At 36.7% G+C, this 20,648-nt stretch overlaps 2 protein-coding genes across 3 annotated transcripts in view; both read left to right on the top strand.

Moving 5' to 3' along the window:
* Positions 1-20,648, top strand: part of LOC310724036 (craniofacial development protein 2-like) — a 384,292-nt gene that overhangs the window by 111,784 nt on the left and 251,860 nt on the right. The window lies entirely within an intron of this gene.
* col6a3 (collagen, type VI, alpha 3) overlaps positions 1-20,648 on the top strand; it is a 75,454-nt gene that overhangs the window by 3,031 nt on the left and 51,775 nt on the right. Inside the window, exons 2-13 of one of the 2 annotated variants that reach the window (XM_083537622.1) lie at positions 3,690-3,797; positions 7,282-7,875; positions 8,903-9,487; positions 10,203-10,793; positions 12,579-13,178; positions 14,610-15,206; positions 15,300-15,884; positions 16,510-17,115; positions 17,408-18,007; positions 18,193-18,789; positions 19,230-19,829; positions 20,004-20,603. In XM_083537622.1, the coding sequence (XP_083393748.1) occupies positions 3,716-3,797; positions 7,282-7,875; positions 8,903-9,487; positions 10,203-10,793; positions 12,579-13,178; positions 14,610-15,206; positions 15,300-15,884; positions 16,510-17,115; positions 17,408-18,007; positions 18,193-18,789; positions 19,230-19,829; positions 20,004-20,603 (6,637 nt within the window). In that variant the 5' untranslated portion in view covers positions 3,690-3,715. The remainder of the gene's footprint in view (positions 1-3,689; positions 3,798-7,281; positions 7,876-8,902; positions 9,488-10,202; positions 10,794-12,578; positions 13,179-14,609; positions 15,207-15,299; positions 15,885-16,509; positions 17,116-17,407; positions 18,008-18,192; positions 18,790-19,229; positions 19,830-20,003; positions 20,604-20,648) is intronic. The other variant, XM_083537624.1, reaches the window with a different exon arrangement.

The following is a 20,648-nucleotide window of genomic DNA, read 5'->3' as shown; positions in this document are numbered from 1 at the left end:
ATACCAGAATCAACATTGACAATTCCTATGATTTTTTTTATTACTTGATGATGGATACAGAATTCTTGGTGCTGCTTCTAAACAAGTAATTTATAAACAGTTTTAAAAGATCTTAACATAATAAATTATTTGTAGAACTATATGTACTGTACCAAGTACTTTCTTTAGCAAAAGTTCTGTTTGGTGCCCTGATGATTTATGTGATTTAAAACACCATAATTAATTTTGAAACATTTACAAGAATATTTTGTCTTCATGCTCTATGCTGACTCTGGTTTCACTACAGATAAACATACATTTGCATAAAGCATCCATATTTGTCCATTCCCATGTTTTAAGTATTAAAGTATTAAGTATTAAAAACTTAATTTAATTTAATTAATTTAAACTTTCATTAATTTAAGGTGCATTTAGAACAGATACTAATGTGCATTTAATTTGCTCATGACAATTGGGAATAATCACGATTCAATATTTTAAATGATTGATATATATATATATGTATATATATATATATATATATATATATATATATATATATATATATATATATATATATATATATATATACATATATATATACATATATAAAGATGCATCTCAATAAATTTAAATATCATTTAAAAGTTGATTTATTTTAGTAATTCAATATAAAATGTGAAACTCGTATATTATATAAATTCATCACACACAGATTGATATATTTCAAGTGTTTATTTCTTTTAATTTTGATGATTATGGCTTAGAGCTTATGAAAACCCAAAATTCAGTATCTCCGAAAATTTGAATATTGTGAAAAGGGTCAATATTGGAGACTCGCGGTATTACACACTAATCAGCTAATAAATTTAAACACCTGCAAAGGTTTCCTGAGCCTTTAAATGGTGTCTTAGTCTGGTTCAGGCTACACAATCATGGGAAAAGACTGCTGACTTGACAGTTGTCCAGAAGACGATCATTTACACCCTGCCGATTTACAATCACATTTACATTTGCGGCATTTAGCAGACGCCCTTATCCAGAGCGACGTACAAAAGTGCTTTGAGTCTCTAGTAATGAATAAATCTACACTGGTACACAAGATTACAAATTCAATATAAATATAACTCCTTAATTCTACAGAGCAAACTTGGAAAGTGCTAATTTAAGTGTTTCAGGTAGAGAAGTAGGTCTTCAATCGTCGCTTGAAGATATTCAGGGACTCTGCTGTATGGACATCTAGGGGAAGTTCATTCCACCACCTTGGTGCCAGAACAGAGAAGAGCGTTGAAGTATATGGAGCACATAGAGGGTAAGACTGAAAAGGTCATCGCTAAAGAAGCTGGCTGTTCACAGAGTTCTGTATCCAAGCACATTAATGGAAAGTTGAATGAAAGGATAATAACGTTGTAGGAAGACATTTCAATAATTTGGCGGAGATTCACAAAGAGTGGACTGCAGCTGGAGTCAATGCTTCAAGAGCCACCACACACAGACTTATCCATTGTCTACAACTGACAATTTCCTTGTGTCAAGCCACTCCTGACCAGAGACAATGCTAAAGGTGTCTTACCTGGGTAAAAGACAAAAAAGACTTGACTGCTGCTCAGTGGTCCAAAGTTGTCTTTTCAGATGAAAGAAAAGAAAAATCTGCATTTAATTTGGAAATCAAGGTCCCAGAGTCTGGAAGAAGAGAGGAGAGGCACAGAATCCAAGTTGCTTGAAGTCCAGTTTTGAACAGTCAGTGGTGATTTGTGGAGTCATGTGTGTTTTATCAAGGTCAGCACAACCATCTACCAGGAAGTTTTAGAACACTTAATGCTTCAATCTGCTGACCAGCTTTATGGAGATGCTGATTTCATTTTCCAGCAGGATTTGGCACCTGCCCATGCTGCCAAAAGCACCCAAAGATGGTTAAATGACCATGATGTTGGTGTGCTTGACTGGGCAGCAAACCTACCAGACCTGACCTAGAGTCTCTATGGGATATTGTCAAGAGGAAATTGAGAAACAAGAGACAAAAAAAATGCAAATGAGCTGAAGGCCACTGTCAAAGAAATCTGGGCTTCCATACCAACTCAGCAGTCCCAGAGAATGATCACCTCAATGCCACGCCGGATTAAGGCAGTATTAAAAGCAAAATGAGCCTCTACCAAGTTTTAAGTACATATACAGTAAATTAACATTCTTTTGAAAAGGCCAACAATTCACAAAATAATTTTTTTGGATTTGTCTTATGAAGTATTACAGGGCAATACTGTAGAAATTAAACGTTAAAATACAGTCATCTTCTTCTTCTTTTGGCTTCTCCAATTAGGGGTCACCACAGCAGATGATCCATCTCTATACCCCCCTGTCCTCTACATCTGCCTCTTTTAACCAAACTACCTGCATGTTCTTCCTCACCACATCTATAAACCTCCTTCTTGGCCTTCCCCTTTTCCTTCCTCCTGGTGGCTCCATCTTCAGCATTCTCCTATTGATATACCTCATGTCCCTCCTCTGCACATGTCAAAACCATCTCAATCTAGCCTCCCTCACCTTGTCTCCAAAACGTCTTGCAGAGGCAGCTCTGGAACGGAGAATTAGCATCTGAGGGGTCTGGGTGGCAATGCGCTGCTTTTGGGTTTCAGGACTGCCTATGTGATTCAGAGCATAAACAACTCAAGGCGTTTCCAAAGTGTTTTCGACGCAGCTCAAGTTCCTTAAGGGAACTTGCTTTTTAGCTTTGTAAAACTTGTGAAATTACCGATGACACATAAGAATGTTCCACGCAGAGCTGGACCAAGCAATTTGCCTAGTCACTATGGTGCTCCTTGTTTAGTCCCATATCGAGCACTATTTGTTTTTTTGTTCACGCAAGTGTTGAGGTGGCATCACACCTGGTGTCGTCTCAATATAATGTTTATGAGATTTGTGTAATTTAGATTAGATATTATGTAAATTTAGATTAGATATGATGTAATATGAGATTAGTGTGATTAGAGGGTAGGGACAAAAACATGTTAGTCAGTTTACAACTTTACAATCTTCTTGATTTTAGACATTAAGAGGTAAAATTTACCTGTTTTAAGGAAATTGATGTAATATATCTACAACCCTTCCTACTGCCCCACTTTTGCATTACCTCATAGCTGACATTCCCAACCAAAGTGGGCATGACACTTGTAACTTGTTGAATTTGTATTTTTTTTTACTTAAATGAAGGCTGATCACTTTATTAGCATCTGATTGCTCAGATAGTTGCATTAAACAGCCAGAATTTATGTTCTTGTGTCTCCAGCAAATTCTCTTGTGTTGATTGTTCCAGTGTGGAATTCTGTTCTTAGCTCAAGAATATACTGATATTGCACTCGGAAGGTCTCCCCTCCAATTTTTTCCTTGAGTGTTTAAAATGCCTATTGTTTATGCCATTATAGTCATTTAAACTTGAAGAACCAAGTGGAGTCAGAACCTTTTTAATATGAATATTAAGGCAGATTCATTAGATAACTTATAAAAAAACACTGTTTATAGACAATGTTTACATTTCATCAAATCTTTTTGACTCTAAATGCAGTATACAGTTTATGTTGAGGTCATATGAATATAATTAAATTGCATTGAAATCCCAAAATTACAGAAATGTGTGAGCATTACCAGAGAATTCTGCTTAATAGTAATTCCAAAATTGACATTCTAATTCTAAATGACAGACTTTTATTTTTCAGGTGTGTTCTTGGTGTTTTTGTGAACAATGGGGACAAACTGGTTGCTGCTGTACACCCTTATGGGAGTCCTGTTTTTGGGCATTCTCCCAAACCTTAATGCTCAGGATGGTAAGTCCACCCTAACGCAGTCCAAGGTTTGATCAATTGTGGTGGTACATTCAATTGAAACTAAATGACATTGGGATGGTACAGATTTTGGACAAGGCCTGAGGACTTTGAATTTGAAAACAGAAAATTATTAATACTGAATTACATGCAAGCCTTTTCCCTGCACTGCTAATGTCACTTTTTTGCTGCAAGATGAAACTCATCTTTTGTGTAATAGTTAATAACACATTTATATATTGGTAGAACATTTACGATCCTATTTATTGTTTTAATTATTCATATTTAGTGTTCTTTCTCTTTATTACATTAGCATTATATTGTCATACTTTCTATGGAAATGGTATTTCAGTCAAATAAAAAATCTAGTATTAGGGTCTTAACCATCTACCATGGGTTTCAACCATCTACCTGTCATCTGTCTTGTCTTTCTGTCTCACTCAGTCTAACTGTTCACTTTCTACCACAAAAAAATATAAGACTCTATAAAGAAGTCTATATTTAGATAAATACAGTATAACTTTACAAACTCAAGCTACTGGTAATGGCTAACTATCCACCACAGCTTTTGTCTTCTGAGCTCAATGTCTTATTCTGTATGTGTGTTTGGTAAAAGCATATTTGTGAAGATTGTCTTCTGCAAATGAATACAGTGATGAACTTTCTTTCATCTTTACAAAGTAGCAGTAAAATACAAAATGATTTTAAAGAAATTATTGGGTTGTACACTGGTCTGTTACAATATCAGCCTCAAACATTAGACCAATATCAAATTAAGAGCAATTGTATTTTATGGTGTAAATGTGACATAATTAGTTCATTGCTCATGTTGCTGCATAACATAAAGATCAGTTTTTTCCTACCATCATAGAATTAATATCAGTATAGTTTTATGTATCTGGGCATTTTGGTAATGGTAGGTCACACCACAGTTAATCAGACTTGGTAACCTCAAAAATCATGGCTGTGAACAATTTAGAATTAAAGTATTGAATTTAAAGATTTAACCACTGTGTTATGGGAGTCAAGTTTGCTACTAGCTCCTCACAAAAACCTTTTGGATGCAGGCTTAGTTTTAAAGAAGATTGAAGTGTTATCAGCATTCAATGTTCATTTGTCTTGGTATCGCTGGGTTTGTAAAGATGAAAGACAGTGTCATGACTGGTAATGTTATGTTTAAATTCTGTAACATGAGTCTGCATGATGTGACTGAATACAGAATGAAGATGATTAAGTTACTAAAGTAAACCCTTTTTCCAGTTACATAGACTACACTCTTTTTACAATAATCTGTTAGTTTGCTTTAAGTCGGAAAATGTGAACATGAAATAAAAATAAATAAAATAAATAAATAATAATAATAATAATCTGCTGTAAAAGAAATCAAACTAATCTAAATCACTGAATGTGATCTAAATCACTTATTCTAAATCACTTATTGTTATTATATTAATTCAACATTATTAATCCAACATCTTAAAATAAAATACAAAAGAAAATCAAATAGCCTACAAATTACAATTACACTATTTAGTATATCATGGATACATTAAGATGTCTGAGATTACATTGAGAGACAGAAGGGTTCAAGGCAGCTTTCTTCAACAGAAGATCTGCGATTAGTTCTCCAAGATGTTTGGAGCAACCCGATTTCACAATATAACATTAAAAACATATCAAACTGAGAAGATGTACAATTTTAGGAAATGAAAAAGGTCATTTTGAATTTGATGGCTGCAACACATCCCACAATTTTGGGACAGGGCCATGTTTACCACTAGCATCCCCTGTAAATATAATATCAGTCTGTATACATCTGAGAACTGATCAGTCCAGTTTGCTGGGAATACAGGATTCTAGCTGCTCAACAACTTATTTATTTTTTTCATGATGCAACAAATGTTTTCAATTGATGAAGTTTAAAATGTAGGCAGGCCAGTTCAACACCTTAACTCTTCTACAATGAAGCCATGCTACTTGTAATAGTTGCAGTATGCATTTTAGCATGGTCTTGCTGAAATATGCAACGCCCTCTGGATGCTAGATGTCTTTCTCCTTTTTAGTGGAGGATGGATTTTTAATGGAGGATTTTAACATATCGATTCTTCCGACCAAAGAACAGTGTTCCACTTTGCCTAGGTCTTTTTTAAATAAACTTTGGCCCAAAGAAGTTAACATATGGCATCTTCTTTGCATAATAGAGCTTTAATCTATCTGCTTGACACTGTGACTAGTTTTTATAGGGTTTTCATTGTTTTTATAGGCAATGATTTCTAGAAGTGTTTATAAACCCAATCAGTGATTTCCATTACAGAATCTTGCCTGTTTTAATGCATGCCATCTGAGGCCTAAAGATCACAGGCATCCAATATTATTTGTCATAATCTTTTTGATATTATGTACCTCTAGATAATAAGATATTCAAAGTCTTCAGAATTTGACATTAAAGAACATTATTCTGAAATTGTTCGACAATTTGTAGACAGTTTTTTGCAGATTGGTAAACCGCCACTTATCTTTACATCTGAGAGACTGTGCTTCTCAATGATATACGTTTTATACCAAATCATGTTACTGAACTTTTGCTAATTATCCTAATTAGTTGCAAAATGTTCCTCTAGTTGTTTGTTTTGAGTAACACTTACTTTTCCAGCCTTTTGTTCCTCCCGTTTCAAATTTCTTTTGCAGCCATCAAATTCAAAATTCCATTCAATTAAATTTATTTTTTTCAAAACATTTCCTTGGTTTAAATTAGGGCTGTCAAATTTAACATGTTAATAATGCTTTAAGGCAAATTTATTTTAACGGCACCTATTTTATTAACACGTGGCTTTAATTAAAAATTTTAATAAATATAAAAGAGGTGAAATTTAAAACTCCAAAGCAACACACATTTATTCACAACATTCTTTTTTTACTCAGATATATAAAAAATAATAATTAACTCCACCGAAAATGTATTTTTAATCACTAAACCTTAGGTTACTGACGCACCAAGTCTCAAATTAGAGACCTGAATTCCTGCGGGACCCGACACAAACACATGTGTATAAAAAATATATCAAGTACTTTACTGATGCACCAAAAAATTCTCATTTAAAATTTTGTATTTCAGCCATTGACATTCGGGTGTATTTTTATTGTTAATAATAAAAGGAAATCTATAGGATTTATAGTAACTGAACAGGTTCTTTTATTGGTTTTGCTTTCAACTACAGCTCTGTTAGGTTATTTCTGCTTGTAACACTATAAAAATAAACAAGATCTATATTTAAATCAAAACGCACAATTCCAAATTGCACAAAATTAAAATCAAAATTTATCATAAATTAGTGTCTTTATTGAGTCATTCAGTCCTCATGCAGCATACTGTATATCTAGACATGTAGTCATGTGCCTGCACCTTGTCTACTCTTCCTCTCTTCTGTTTTTAACCCCACATCTAGCATTATTCTTTGTTTCTTTGTGTTATTGTCTTCTTTCAAAGCCCAAGAATCAGCAGACCTTGTGCTCTTAATTGATGGATCAGACAACATTGAAGCCGCCAACTTCCATATCATCATTGAGTTGGTGCTCAGAGTGATCGAAGGGCTTGATGTGGGCAGGGACATGGTCCGGGTAGCCCTGGTGCTGTATGGTGCTGCCCCAGTGGTACTGTTCAATCTTGGTGACAATTACAACAAAGAGGCCATGCAGAATATTGTGCAAAATGTTAAATTCACCGGTGGATATGATTCTAATCTGGGGGCAGCCTTGGAGTTGGTGAATGAAAAACTGTTGGGCCCAGAGGCAGGAGGCAGGGCAGAGGAGGGAGTGCCCCAAGTCGTGGTAATTATCAGTGCTGGGCAGTCCACTGATGATGTCAGTGAGATTCAGAGAGAGCTAAAGCAGGCCAACGTGTTTGTTTTTGGTGCTGCGATTGGTGATTCAGCTAGAGCCCAGATGGAGGCTTTCACAAGTGACAGAAGCTTTGTTTTATTTATCCCTGATGTCAGAGCAGGGGCAAGTTTGGGTGATCAGCTACTTCCATATATTAATGGGGTGGCCCAGCGCACGATTGTGTTTCACAATGACATCACAGGTATGTAATCATTCGAGGGGGGATTCCAAAGTGAACAAATAATGTCAGAAATGAACTATTCATATTTTAGGATTTTTTTTGCAACAATTATAATATAATCATTATTTATATTTAATTTGAGTTTATTATATTCTGTACTTATGCTTGAAACCACTAAATTAATTGAATGCTGATTGTCACCTTTGTGTAATTATGAGCTCAGTATAAATACACATGTTGCAAGGAGAACCCAGAGCTTAAGAATAGATTGAGATGCATGAATTGGCCTCATTTAGGATGAATGTATCTTCACTGGAATGAACTGTTTCAGCATGACAACCCCACTTTGGACAAAGCGATGTAAATGAAAAAATGGTTTGCCAAGGCAAATCCCCATAGCATGGTTGCAAAATCTGCTGGAAAACCTCAGAAGACTGCTGGCTGTTAGCCAAAAAAAGAAAAATAGAATTGAACCAACATTGAATAGAATATTCAACCATCAAATATGTAAATGCTGATTTAGCAGCTCCATCTGCCTTTGGCCATATATTGTACTTAATATTGCATTGAATCTATAATTTTTTACTACTTCTATACAAATATGTTTTACTAGTATTGTATTGTAGTCACAGCCACCTGCTAGACAGTGGTGCTGGACTTAACAATCAATATAATATTGGTATAATACATCAATATTCTACTTGCATAAATCTAGAACCAGCTGTGTGCTTTACTGAGAAACCCCATATGTAGTAATTCTTTAGTTACATCTGCATAGAGCTTCATTCTAATGCTAAATAAAATGTAAATGTTTCATAACAATAACAATAATAATATCACTATAAATATCTAAAGAAATATATTACTGTCTGTTACTGTATATCCATGCAAATGCTATATACAGAAACATAACCTCATAAAAAATTATAAATATTTTTTTTAAGGGTTATTCTAATAACCTACCCAATTTAAATGGAAACCAAATTTGTAACATTGGGAATATATTTTGAGATAATATTTAATGTTATTTTGCCATTTTTCATTTCAGAAATCCCTGTTTCGGAAAGAGACATAATATTTCTCATTGACAGCACCATGGGCCCCACATTAATCAATGCCATCCGTGAATTCATAAAAAATTTCATTGACACAATTCCAGTTGGACCTAATCAGGTGCAAATTGGAGTGGCTATGTTTGCCAACATACCAAGACTTGAATTTGACCTGAACGCACATGACATGAAAGAGACCCTAATTTCTGATCTTGCCCGAATCAGACCTAGACCATCACCTGATGTAAACATAGGTGCCGCACTTGACTTTGTACGAACCAACATGCTTATCCCTGAAAAAGGAAGCCGAATTCAAGAAGGTGTACCCCAGCTTGTGTTGCTGATCACAAGCAAAAAGTCCAAAGACAGTGTCGTGGAACCAGCTGAGGCCCTGCAAAATATGGGCGTCTTGACCATGGCTGCTGGCTCACGGGCTGCGGAAGAATCTGAACTTCAACAGTTAGCAATTGCTAATAAACTTGTCTTCATGTTTAAGGACTTTCGTCAGTTACTACGCAACCCCAAAGAGGTTGTGTCTGCACTATCAACAGTTGCAGGTGTTGTTCCACCAACTGACCCTGGTAATATATATATATATATTTTTTACTTAAAAAAACCTTAGTTCTGATTTTAAGTACTTTATTGACATTTACTCATTATGGTAAACTGAAAAATACTGGTTAGTGCAATTGATGTGAAGCTTTTCAGGCCACCATGCCCTAGTACTTGTCTTTAACTGCATAAAAAAATGTATGCCAGGTCGTGATCAGTGCACCTTTGCTTCCACTTGGTTATTGCACCATATCCAACATATTTGCCAGATGTCTCTTCTTATTACTTTCTTCTCTTTTCTTTTTTTCTGACATTACAACTAGGCTAAAAAGGAAAATATATGCATAGTATCTGTGCAGGTGCTTTGTAATAGGTGCACTGATGCTGTGCGATAGACACCTAGGCATATCATTGTCCAGTGCAAACTCTTTATAAACAAGTCTGTTCCTTAATTTCCCTTATTTGAACACACAAATGTACATTATGTCATATCCATTTTGACTTTACTTTCTGAATTTTACTATATCTGTTTTATTAACTTTAAATAATTAAATTTAACCTTACATATTATTGACCTTAAAATATTATTTTCTTCTTTTGTTTAAAAATTCTGTATATAATGTTTTTTTCTTTTCTAATTTAGCAACTGTTGTAAAAAAAAAAAAGGCCATATTTGTAAAATCTACTTTCAGAATCTATTCGAATAACCACTAATAAAATTCTAATTACATTTTATCTTCACAGTAACAGAAACAACAACAATACAGGTCCAGCGAATAATTAGGGACATTGTCTTCTTGGTTGATGGATCCAACAATGTTGGAAATGCTAATCTGCCTGCTGTACGACAGTTCATTACTAGTATTGTTGACAAGCTGGATGTGAGACCTGAAAGAGTGCGCATTGGCCTTTTGCAGTTTGCTGAGCAGCAAAGGATAGAATTCTATTTGAATTCTCATGACAGCAAACAAAAAGTGCTTGATAACATTGCTCAGTTAAGATTAATAGGAGGAAATGCAGTGAATACTGGGGCAGCCCTTCGTTTTGCTCAAACAAACCTTTTCAAGGAATCAGTTGGTTCTCGGAAGGGACCAGAGATCCAGAAGGTTCTGGTACTAATCACTGCTAGTCCATCTCAAGATGAGGTCAGCAGCATTGCAGACCAAGTAGCAATAGCTGGAATATTGACTTTTTCTGTTGGAGTTGGCCAGGTGGAAGAAAGTGAACTAAAGAAAGTTGCTTTTGTTGAAAGTCTGGCATACTATAACGACAACTTTGCTCAGTTGCCAAGTGTTGCTGAAATTATTATGACACCACTTACCACTGTAGTGTCTGGTGAGTTCTAGTTTGTGATGATTAAGATTTCTTTTATATATATATATATATATATATATATATATATATATATATATATATATATATATATATATATATATATATACAGTGAGGAAAATAAGTATTTGAACACCCTGCTATTTTGCAAGTTCTCCCACTTAGAAATCATGGAGGGGTCTGAAATTGTCATCGTAGGTGACACTATGAGAGTCCACTGTGAGAGACATAATTAAAAAAAAAAAAAAATCCAGAAATCACAATATATGATTTTTAAACTATTTATTTGTATGATACAGCTGCAAATAAGTATTTGAACACCTGTCTATCAGCTAGAATTCTGACCCTCACGACCTGTTAGTCTGCCTTTAAAATGTCCACCGCCACTACATTTATTATCCTAAATTAGATGCACCTGTTTGAGGTCGTTAGCTGCATAAAGACACCTGTCCACCCCATACAATCAGTAAGAATCCAACTACTAACATGGCCAAGACCAAAGAGCTGTCCAAAGACACCAGAGACAAAATTGTACACCTCCACAAGGCTGGAAAGGGCTACGGGGAAATTGCCAAGCAGCTTGGTGAAAAAAGGTCCACTGTTGGAGCAATCATTAGAAAATGGAAGAAGCTAAATATGACTGTCAATCTCCCTCGGACTGGGGCTCCATGCAAGATCTCACCTCGTGGGGTCTCAATGATCCTAAGGAAGGTGAGAAATCAGCCCAGAACTACACGGGAGGAGCTGGTCAATGACCTGAAAAGAGCTGGGACCACCATTTCCAAGGTTACTGTTGGTAATACACTAAGACGTCATGGTTTGAAATCATGCATGGCACAGAAGGTTCCCCTGCTTAAACCAGCACATGTCCAGGCATGTCTTAAGTTTGCCAATGACCATTTGGATGATCCAGAGGAGTCATGGGAGAAAGTCATGTGGTCAGATGAGACCAAAATAGAACTTTTGGGTCATAATTCCACTAAACGTGTTTGGAGGAAGAAGAATGATGAGTACCATCCCAAGAACACCATCCCTACTGTAAAGCATGGGGGTGGTAGCATCATGCTTTGGGGGTGTTTTTCTGCACATGGGACAGGGCGACTGCACTGTATTAAGGAGAGGATGACCGGGGCCATGTATTGCGAGATTTTGGGGAACAACCTCCTTCCCTCAGTTAGAGCATTGAAGATGGGTCGAGGCTGGGTCTTCCAACATGACTATGACCCGAAGCACACAGCCAGGATAACCAAGGAGTGGCTCTGTAAGAAGCATATCAAGGTTCTGGCATGGCCTAGCCAGTCTCCAGACCTAAACCCAATAGAGAATCTTTGGAGGGAGCTCAAACTCCGTGTTTCTCAACGACAGGCCAGAAACCTGAATGATCTAGAGAAGATCTGTGTGGAGGAGTGGGCCAAAATCCCTCCTGCAGTGTGTGCAAACCTGGTGAAAAACTACAGGAAACGTTTGACCTCTGTAATTGCAAACAAAGGCTACTGTACCAAATATTAACATTGACTTTCTCAGGTGTTCAAATACTTATTTGCAGCTGTATCATACAAATAAATAGGTAAAAAAATCATACATTGTGATTTCTGGATTTTTTATTTTTATTATGTCTCTCACAGTGGACATGCACCTATGATGACAATTTCAGACCCCTCCATGATTTCTAAGTGGGAGAACTTGCAAAATAGCAGGGTGTTCAAATACTTATTTTCCTCACTGTGTATATATATATATATATATATAAAATGGAGCAATTTTAACTTTCTTTTTTTCTCTATTCAGATGTTGCAACTGCTGACCATGGTGAAAGAGATGTAGCATTTCTGATAGATGGCTCTGATGCTGTTAGAAGAGATTTTCCATACATTCGTGACTTCATACTTAAGATTATTGAGCCCCTGGACATTGCTAGTGATAAAGTAAGAATCGCTGTTGTCCAGCACAGTGAGAGATCAACTCCTAATTTCTTCCTAAACACCTACAGAACAAAAGAAGAAGTCTTGAGGGCTATACCGCAGCTTAGCCCGATTGGTGGCAGGAGTCTGAATACAGGAGCTGCATTAACCTACATGAAGAACACAGTTTTATCAACATCTGCTGGGGGCAGAGCAGACAAAAATGTGCCTCAGTTTTTAATTGTTTTGACTGGAGGAAAGTCAAGGGACAGTGTAAATGAACCTGCCAGTGTATTAAAGACTGAAGGAGTTGTGCCTTTTGGTATTGGGGTGAAAAATGCGGATTCCAAACAGATTGCAGCTATTTCTCATAATCCATCATTTGCCTTCAGTGTGAAAGAATTCAGCCAGCTTGATACAGTCCGGCAAAAGCTTAATAGCTATGTGAGCCTGCCAAGGACAGAACTGGTTAAAATTCTTAAAACAGGTAAGAAAACTTGATTTTACAATTTCACTTTTATATCATCTCAGTGAATATCAAAACAAAATTATGTTGTAATCACTATGAGCACTTTAACACAAGAATGGGAGTTGTGCAAACATTGGTCCTGTCCTACACTGCAGCTGGGCCAGAGTTTAATTCAGATTTTTATTTTATGTTTTTTTTTTTTTTTTTTAGTTTGGTTCATATTTATACTGCGCTTGGGTTTGTTGACTGCCTGATCCGTGTCTGTTTTATTTTAACATTGTTTTGGATTTGCATTGAATTTGGATTGTCTTTCTGATGTTTCATACCCTTTAGCCTGTCCTTCTGTGTTACATTTGAGAATGCAGATTCAAATAAGTTAAATGCATTTGGGGTAAACTGATCTACCTTATTTACCTTATCTACATGGAAATAACATTTTCAGGACTTGTTAATTAGAACAAAATCTTAAAATTACTTTTTCTGTAATATAATTCTGCCATTGACTAGTGGAAGGTCATAAAATGAACAGCTTTCTGGGGATTTCAAAACTCTTTTTTATTCCGCCTGGGTTTACAAAAATGTTTCAAAGATGGAGCATATAATCCGCTTACATTTCTTTGCTATCTGTTTGTTTTTGGTAATTTATTTCTACAGTGTAGAAATTCCTAATCAATGTTTATTTTCCATTAGAAAAAAATGTGAAACTTTTCACAAATTTTTTACCTACATTCAAGATGATTTACATTAACATTGTCTAACTTAAATGTGTCAAACCACACTAAAATTGATTTAATAATGTGTCTGTTTCAGTCAATGGCTAAAAATACAGTGAGGGATTAAATAGAGAGTAGTGTTTAATGTTCAGTGCATCACACTAACCCTGGCCCATTTCCAGCCCCATTTCTAAATGACTCAATCTTGAAGCAAATGGCTAAACTCCCAAATCCTGCTAAACCAACTCTAACACTGTAGCTGAACATTTTTAGTATGTCATATATGACTAGACATATGTTTTATAGATTTTTTTTTTCTGGCACCTGGTGGAAGATCTCAAGATGATGTGGTCCAGCAGCAGCACTAAAACAATCATGTATTAAGCCACTCAACATTTAAAACCATTGGTTGTTATATTACTTAATTCAGTATTACATTACATATTAGATTATTCAGACAATCCAAGCCTTTTGCCATTTCCCCATTCTATTAGCACTACAGCACACTTCATTTCAATCAGAGAAGCTATTCAAATTAATAAAACAACTAACTAATAGGAAAATGGTTTAGGAAATTTGGGTAATGCATTCACGGTCTGAATTTTCCCTGAATATCTATGAGCCTCACTATCACACACTAAATAGAAAATAATAGAAAGCATAATTGTGTGATTTAATTTTTAATTCTCAATCAATTGTTTCGTGTGGATTGACTTTATTTTTTTGTCTTCTACAGCAAATGGGAAAAAAAAAGATATTGTTTTTTTAATCGATGGCTCTGACAGCACTAAGGAAAGTTTCTCACATATTAAACAATTTATTCTGCTTTTGGCAGAAAGGTTAAGCTTGGGCCAAGACAAAGATCGCATTTCTGTGGTGCAATACAGTGACAAAGCAACAGTTGATTTCTTTTTGAATACACATTCCTCAACACAAGATGAAGTTTTTGACAGTATAAAACACCTGCACCACAAAGGTGGAGAACTACGTTATACTGGGGCAGCTTTGCAATATGTAAAGGATAACGTCTTTTCAGCCCTTTCAGGGAGCAGACGTTTAGAGGGTGTTCCACAGATTTTGCTTATGCTGAGTGCTGGAAGGTCTAGAGATGATATTAGAGGTCCAGTTGAAGCCCTAAAAGAAATTGGAGTCTTTCCATTAAGTATAGGTTCACCAAATGCAGATACTCTTGAACTACAAACAATATCTTACCAACCAAATCATTTTTTTATTGTTAACTTTGATAGCCTTTTCACAATTAAAGAGGAAGTTTTGTCTTTAATAAAAGAGGTTTTAAACACACAAGTGGCACCCAGCATTTCATCTGCTTTAGGTAAGAGATAATGTTCTATTTTTTCATTTACCTTCTTTTGTACATTATACTGTAATTATTCATATTGTGTAATTTGTCATTCTCTTATTCTAGACACTATAAAAAGTGATGTTGTATTTCTTGTGGATGGATCTGATGATACTAAAAATGGCTTTGAGGCAATCCGTGCCTGTGTGCAAACAATTGTTGAAAATCTAAATGTAGAAGAAAGTGGTGACAGGGTTGCCCTCGTCCAGTACAGTCGGGATGCTACTGCCAATTTCTATCTCAACTCATACTCAAGCAAAAACGAAGTGCAGAATTCAGTACGATCTGTTAAACACAAAGCAGGGAGGCCACTGAACAGTGGTGCTGCCCTCCAGTTTATTAAAGATTATATATTCATTCCATCATCTGGAGGCAGACATCTTGAGGGAGCACGTCAGATACTTTACGTATTTTCTGGTGGACGATCAAATGACGATATCAGAGGTGCTTCACAAGCATTAAGGGAAAGTAATGTCATAGTGGTTACCTTTGGGACAAGAAATGCTGATGCGTTGGAATTGCAAACAATGTCTTCTACCCCAACCTATGCCTTCACAATCCCTGACTTTAACTTCCTTGAAAACATCTATCAAGTAGTTGCCTCTATCACTGGTGTTAAAGGAAGTTCAATGGAATTTACAACATTTGAGGGTAAGATGTATTGTATAAATACAGCACATAGATTTTTTTGTACATAGTTCACACCCTCCATAAGGTTGCAGTAATAATTTGCACAATTCCCTGAGGAAATAATGCTTTAATTTCCTCTAAGATATGACGCACATATGCTGTCCTTAAATTCCAGAAATTTTTAAATATTTAACAAAATATGATGACAAACCTTATGAAAAAAAACTAAATCAAAAGAAGTCTACATTGATGTCATAGGCAGAAAGAACAGAAGATCAATTTAAAAAGAATGCATTATTTAAAGAGATTTGGTTTGGAGCTTGTATTATTTAGAGGTTTTTTTTTTTAAGGTTTTTTGCAAGGCCAGTATGTGTTCTAAATCATGCTCAGATGTAAAATTCTGTGTAAATATTTGTGAGCATGGCAGGGTGCAGGGTGAATTTTTGCCTCTCAAAAATAGGCTCCAGATCCAATGCAAACCTGATCATGATAGAGTTAATAAATGAGTGAGTGAGTTTAACAGGATTAAGTGGTAGGTGAAAGGAATAGAGTGAGAGAATTTGTAGACTTTGTACATATCAATGTAGCTGATCAAACTTATGAATTAATTATAATTTTTTTTTTCCTATACTTTTATACTCCTCAGCATATCAGTTTCAAAGTAAAGATCTGAAAAAAGACATTGCTTTTCTTGTGGATGGCTCAGACAATACTAGAAGAGGATTTCCAGAATTACGGGATTTTTTGTACAATATTATTGCAAATCTCACTATTGGACCAAATGAGAACAGAATATCAATAATTCAGTATAGCAACATAGCGGTTCCGAATTTTCATCTAAATTCATTTCTGAGAAAGGAAGATGTATTGAATGCTGTTAAGGGTCTAACACACAAAGGAGGAAGGCCCCTTAATACAGGTTCTGCTCTTTGGTATGTTAATGATCATATATTTGCTGCAAATTCGGGCAGTAGAAAGTATGAAGGAGTCCCTCAAATACTAATTCTCCTGGTGGGGGGGAAATCAAAAGATAGTATCGATGAGCCACTTACTGCTCTCAAACAATCTGGAGTTTTGATAATTGGGGTAGGCATACAAAACTCAGATGCACAGGAGCTAAAAAAGATTTCAGCTAAAATATCATCGTTGTCGGTGAATGATTATAATCACCTACCCAGTATAAAAGAGAAAGTAATTGAGGCATTGACAAAAGACTGGTCAAAAGGAACAACAAAAAAGGAATCAGAGATTGGTGAGTAATCTCAATGCTAAAAAATTTACTTTACTTTTGCTTGAAAAGCGGAGATGTAAAAATAAATCCATATTGTTAATGTAATTACTTATTGCTATTCATGTTCTAGGAATAATAAATGTAAATCATGATATAATACTTTTAAATGGATGGTTCAGGTGACACTAGTAATTATTTTACAGCAATGTGTGAATTTGTTCAAAACATTGCCGAGATGGTGCATGTGTCAGAAGGGAGAGACGGAATCTCTCATTTACAACGTTCTGTATTTTTCTTCCGTAATTATCCCTAGTTGAGACCCATGTACCGAGGAGAGATGTTGTGTTCTTGCTGGATGGGTCGGACAGCAATAGAAATGGGTTCGCAGCAATGAAAGACTTTGTCCAGCACATGGTGGGGAGTTTAAACGTGGGCGAGAACAAAGACCGTGTGTCTGTAGTCCAATTCAGCAGAGATGCTGATGTCCATTTCTATCTTAAGACATACATGACAAAGGAGGATGTTCTTGGCACAGTCAGTGCTTTGAGGCACAAAGGTGGAAGCCCAATAAACATTGGGGCAGCTCTTCAATATGTCAGAGACAACGTATTTACTACCTCCTCGGGTAGCAGACGTCTGGAGGGTGTGCCACAGATGCTGATCCTGTTGAGTGCCGAAAGGTCTTCTGACAATGTCGATATCCCAGCTGCGGCACTGAAGGATTTGGGTATCATGATTTTTACGATAGGATCACGGGACTCTGATAGTAATGAGCTCGAGCGAATTTCATTTGACCCCAGATTCTCTCTGACTGTGTCAGATTTCACTGATTTAAAAAATGTCCAGAAACAATTTCTGACTTCTATAGACACTTTGGAAGTTCCCCTCACTCCAACCTTCCCACCTTCTCTTGGTATGACTGTGTAAAACCAATTGATTACTTTAATTTCCACAAATGTGTTTATTATCAAATTGTGTGTAATCTTCAATAACATATCTGACATTAAAAGAAAATACAGTTAACCGGTATTTTACTTACTGGAAATGTCCGTATATGCCAAACTATTTGTAGTGTTAATGGATTTGTTTCTTTCTTAGTTGATTATGGGGTTTCTAAAAAGGATGTTGTTTTCCTGCTGGATGGGTCAGACGGGGCAAGGAATGGATTCCCTGCCATGCTTAACTTTGTACAAAGATTAGTGGAAACATTTAACATCGGGGACAGCATGGACCGTGTTTCAGTGGTACAGTACAGTACAAATGCTGAGGTGCATTTCCATCTGAATACGTATTCAACAAAAGAGGAAATCATCAATGCTATCAGCACCGTAAAGCACAAAGGTGGGAGACGGGTCAACACAGGCTCAGCTCTCCAATATGTGAGAGAAAATGTCTTCACTGCCTCTGCTGGCAGTAGACGTCAGCACGGTGTGCCTAATATTCTCATACTGCTCAGGGCATCAAGGTCAACAGATAATGTTGATCAACCTGCCTCTGCCCTCAAAGAGATTGGAGTGTTAATTTTTGGTGTTGGAACCAGAAATTTGAGCAGTGAAATTCAGAGAATTGCAAATGGTCCTTCATATGCTCACACTGTTTCTGAGCTCTCTGACCTAGCCAATGTCCAGCAGCAATTTTACTCCTCTCTTAGCAGTGCACTTCTGGACATAAAGCCAGTGATGCCTACGGTAATAGGTAAGACAAACTTTAACAGCAGCCATCACTCTGACTGCACAATCATTTATGGAATTCCATCATACCATATTAGTTATTTCAATTATCTATCACACATGAAGTAATTGTACAGATGCTTTGTCACAGTTGTAGCCTGATTTAGTCAATTCTAAGATTATCCCAGTTTTGTTGACAAAGTTGCTATCACCTACAAGCCTAAATCTTAGAGGCCATGTCTGCAATTCTAGCCAAAATGCAGTTTTGTGCAACTCCCTTGCGATCAGGTCTCAGCTATCTTGCATGGTCACCAAGCTACGACCACCAAAGTGGTTGAAAAGCATAAAAAGAAAGATAAGACGGTCAACTATCTTACAGTACAGACTGTGAATGGGATAGAGGGCTACTTTGAAAATTGTCCAAGAAAGGTTGATATAAAATGTTTTATATTTCACTCTCTGTAGTTGATCAAAGGCTTGAGGGGAGAGATGTCGTATTCCTTCTCGATGGTTCAGACGGCACAAGGAGTTATTTTCCAGCAATTCGCGATTTTGTTCAAAACTTTGCGGACAGGTTGCATGTGTCAGATGGGAGAGACCGCGTCTCTGTAGTCCAATACAGCAGAGATCCAGAGGTGCATTTCTATCTCAATACATACACAACAAAGGAGAGCGTTGTCGACGCCATTAGAGGTCTGAGACATAAAGGAGGGAGACCTCTCAACACAGGAATGGCTCTCCAGTACGTAAGGGACAATGTTTTCACTGCGTCTTCTGGAAGCAGACGTTTACAGGGTGTTCCTCAGGTCTTGATTTTGTTGAGTGGAGGAAGGTCACTTGATAACGTTGACGTACCAGCCTCTTCCCTAAAAGAGCTTGGAATCTTGATCTTTTCTGTGGGATTGGTAGGCTCAGATACCGATGAATTGCAAAAGATCTCAAATGACCCTAGTGCCACCCTCTCAGTGACAGACTTTACTTACCTCCCCAATGTACAAGAGCAGCTTCTCTCCATCATTAACACTGGACTTGTAGGAGTCGCAAGTAAATCTCCAACCACAAGAGGTAAGAAAATCTTTCTAGGTCTATATTTACCCCAAAGTTATTCCAAATTTTTATGAGACATGTAGAGCAGGCAGTAAAATCTGTGCAGCTCATGGCAGGCTGTTGCTTAGCACAAGAAGTCTATTGCGACCTTGTTTATAACGTTCTGTATATTTCTTCCGTAATTACACCTAGTTGAGACCAATGTACCGAGGAGAGATGTTGTGTTCTTGCTGGATGGGTCGGACAGCAATAGAAATGGGTTCGCAGCAATGAAAGACTTTGTCCAGCACATGGTGGGGAGTTTGAACGTGGGCGAGAACAAAGACCGTGTGTCTGTAGTCCAATTCAGCAGAGATGCTGATGTCCATTTTTATCTTAGGACATACACGACAAAGGAGGATGTTCTTGGCACAGTCAGTTCTTTGAGGCACAAGGGTGGAAGCCCAATAAACATTGGGGCAGCTCTTCAATATGTCAGAGACAACGTATTTACTACCTCCTCGGGTAGCAGACGTCTGGAGGGTGTGCCACAGATGCTGATCCTGTTGAGTGCCGAAAGGTCTTCTGACAATGTCGATATCCCAGCTGCGGCACTGAAGGATTTGGGTATCATGATTTTTACGATAGGATCAAGGGACTCTGATAGCAATGAGCTCGAGCGAATTTCATTTGACCCCAGATTCTCTCTGACTGTGTCAGATTTCACTGATCTCCAAAATGTCCAGGAACAAGTTCTGACTTCTATAGACACTCTGGCAGTTCCCCTCACTCCATCCTTCCCACCTTCTCTTGGTATGACTGTGTAAAACCAATTGATTACTTTAATTTCCACAAATG

Source organism: Silurus aristotelis, assembly GCF_946808225.1.
Source record: "Silurus aristotelis genome assembly, chromosome: 3".
In the NCBI taxonomy this organism is placed as follows: domain Eukaryota; kingdom Metazoa; phylum Chordata; class Actinopteri; order Siluriformes; family Siluridae; genus Silurus; species Silurus aristotelis.
Note: the sequence above shows the minus strand (reverse complement) of the source record. Positions and strands in the feature narration are given on the sequence as shown.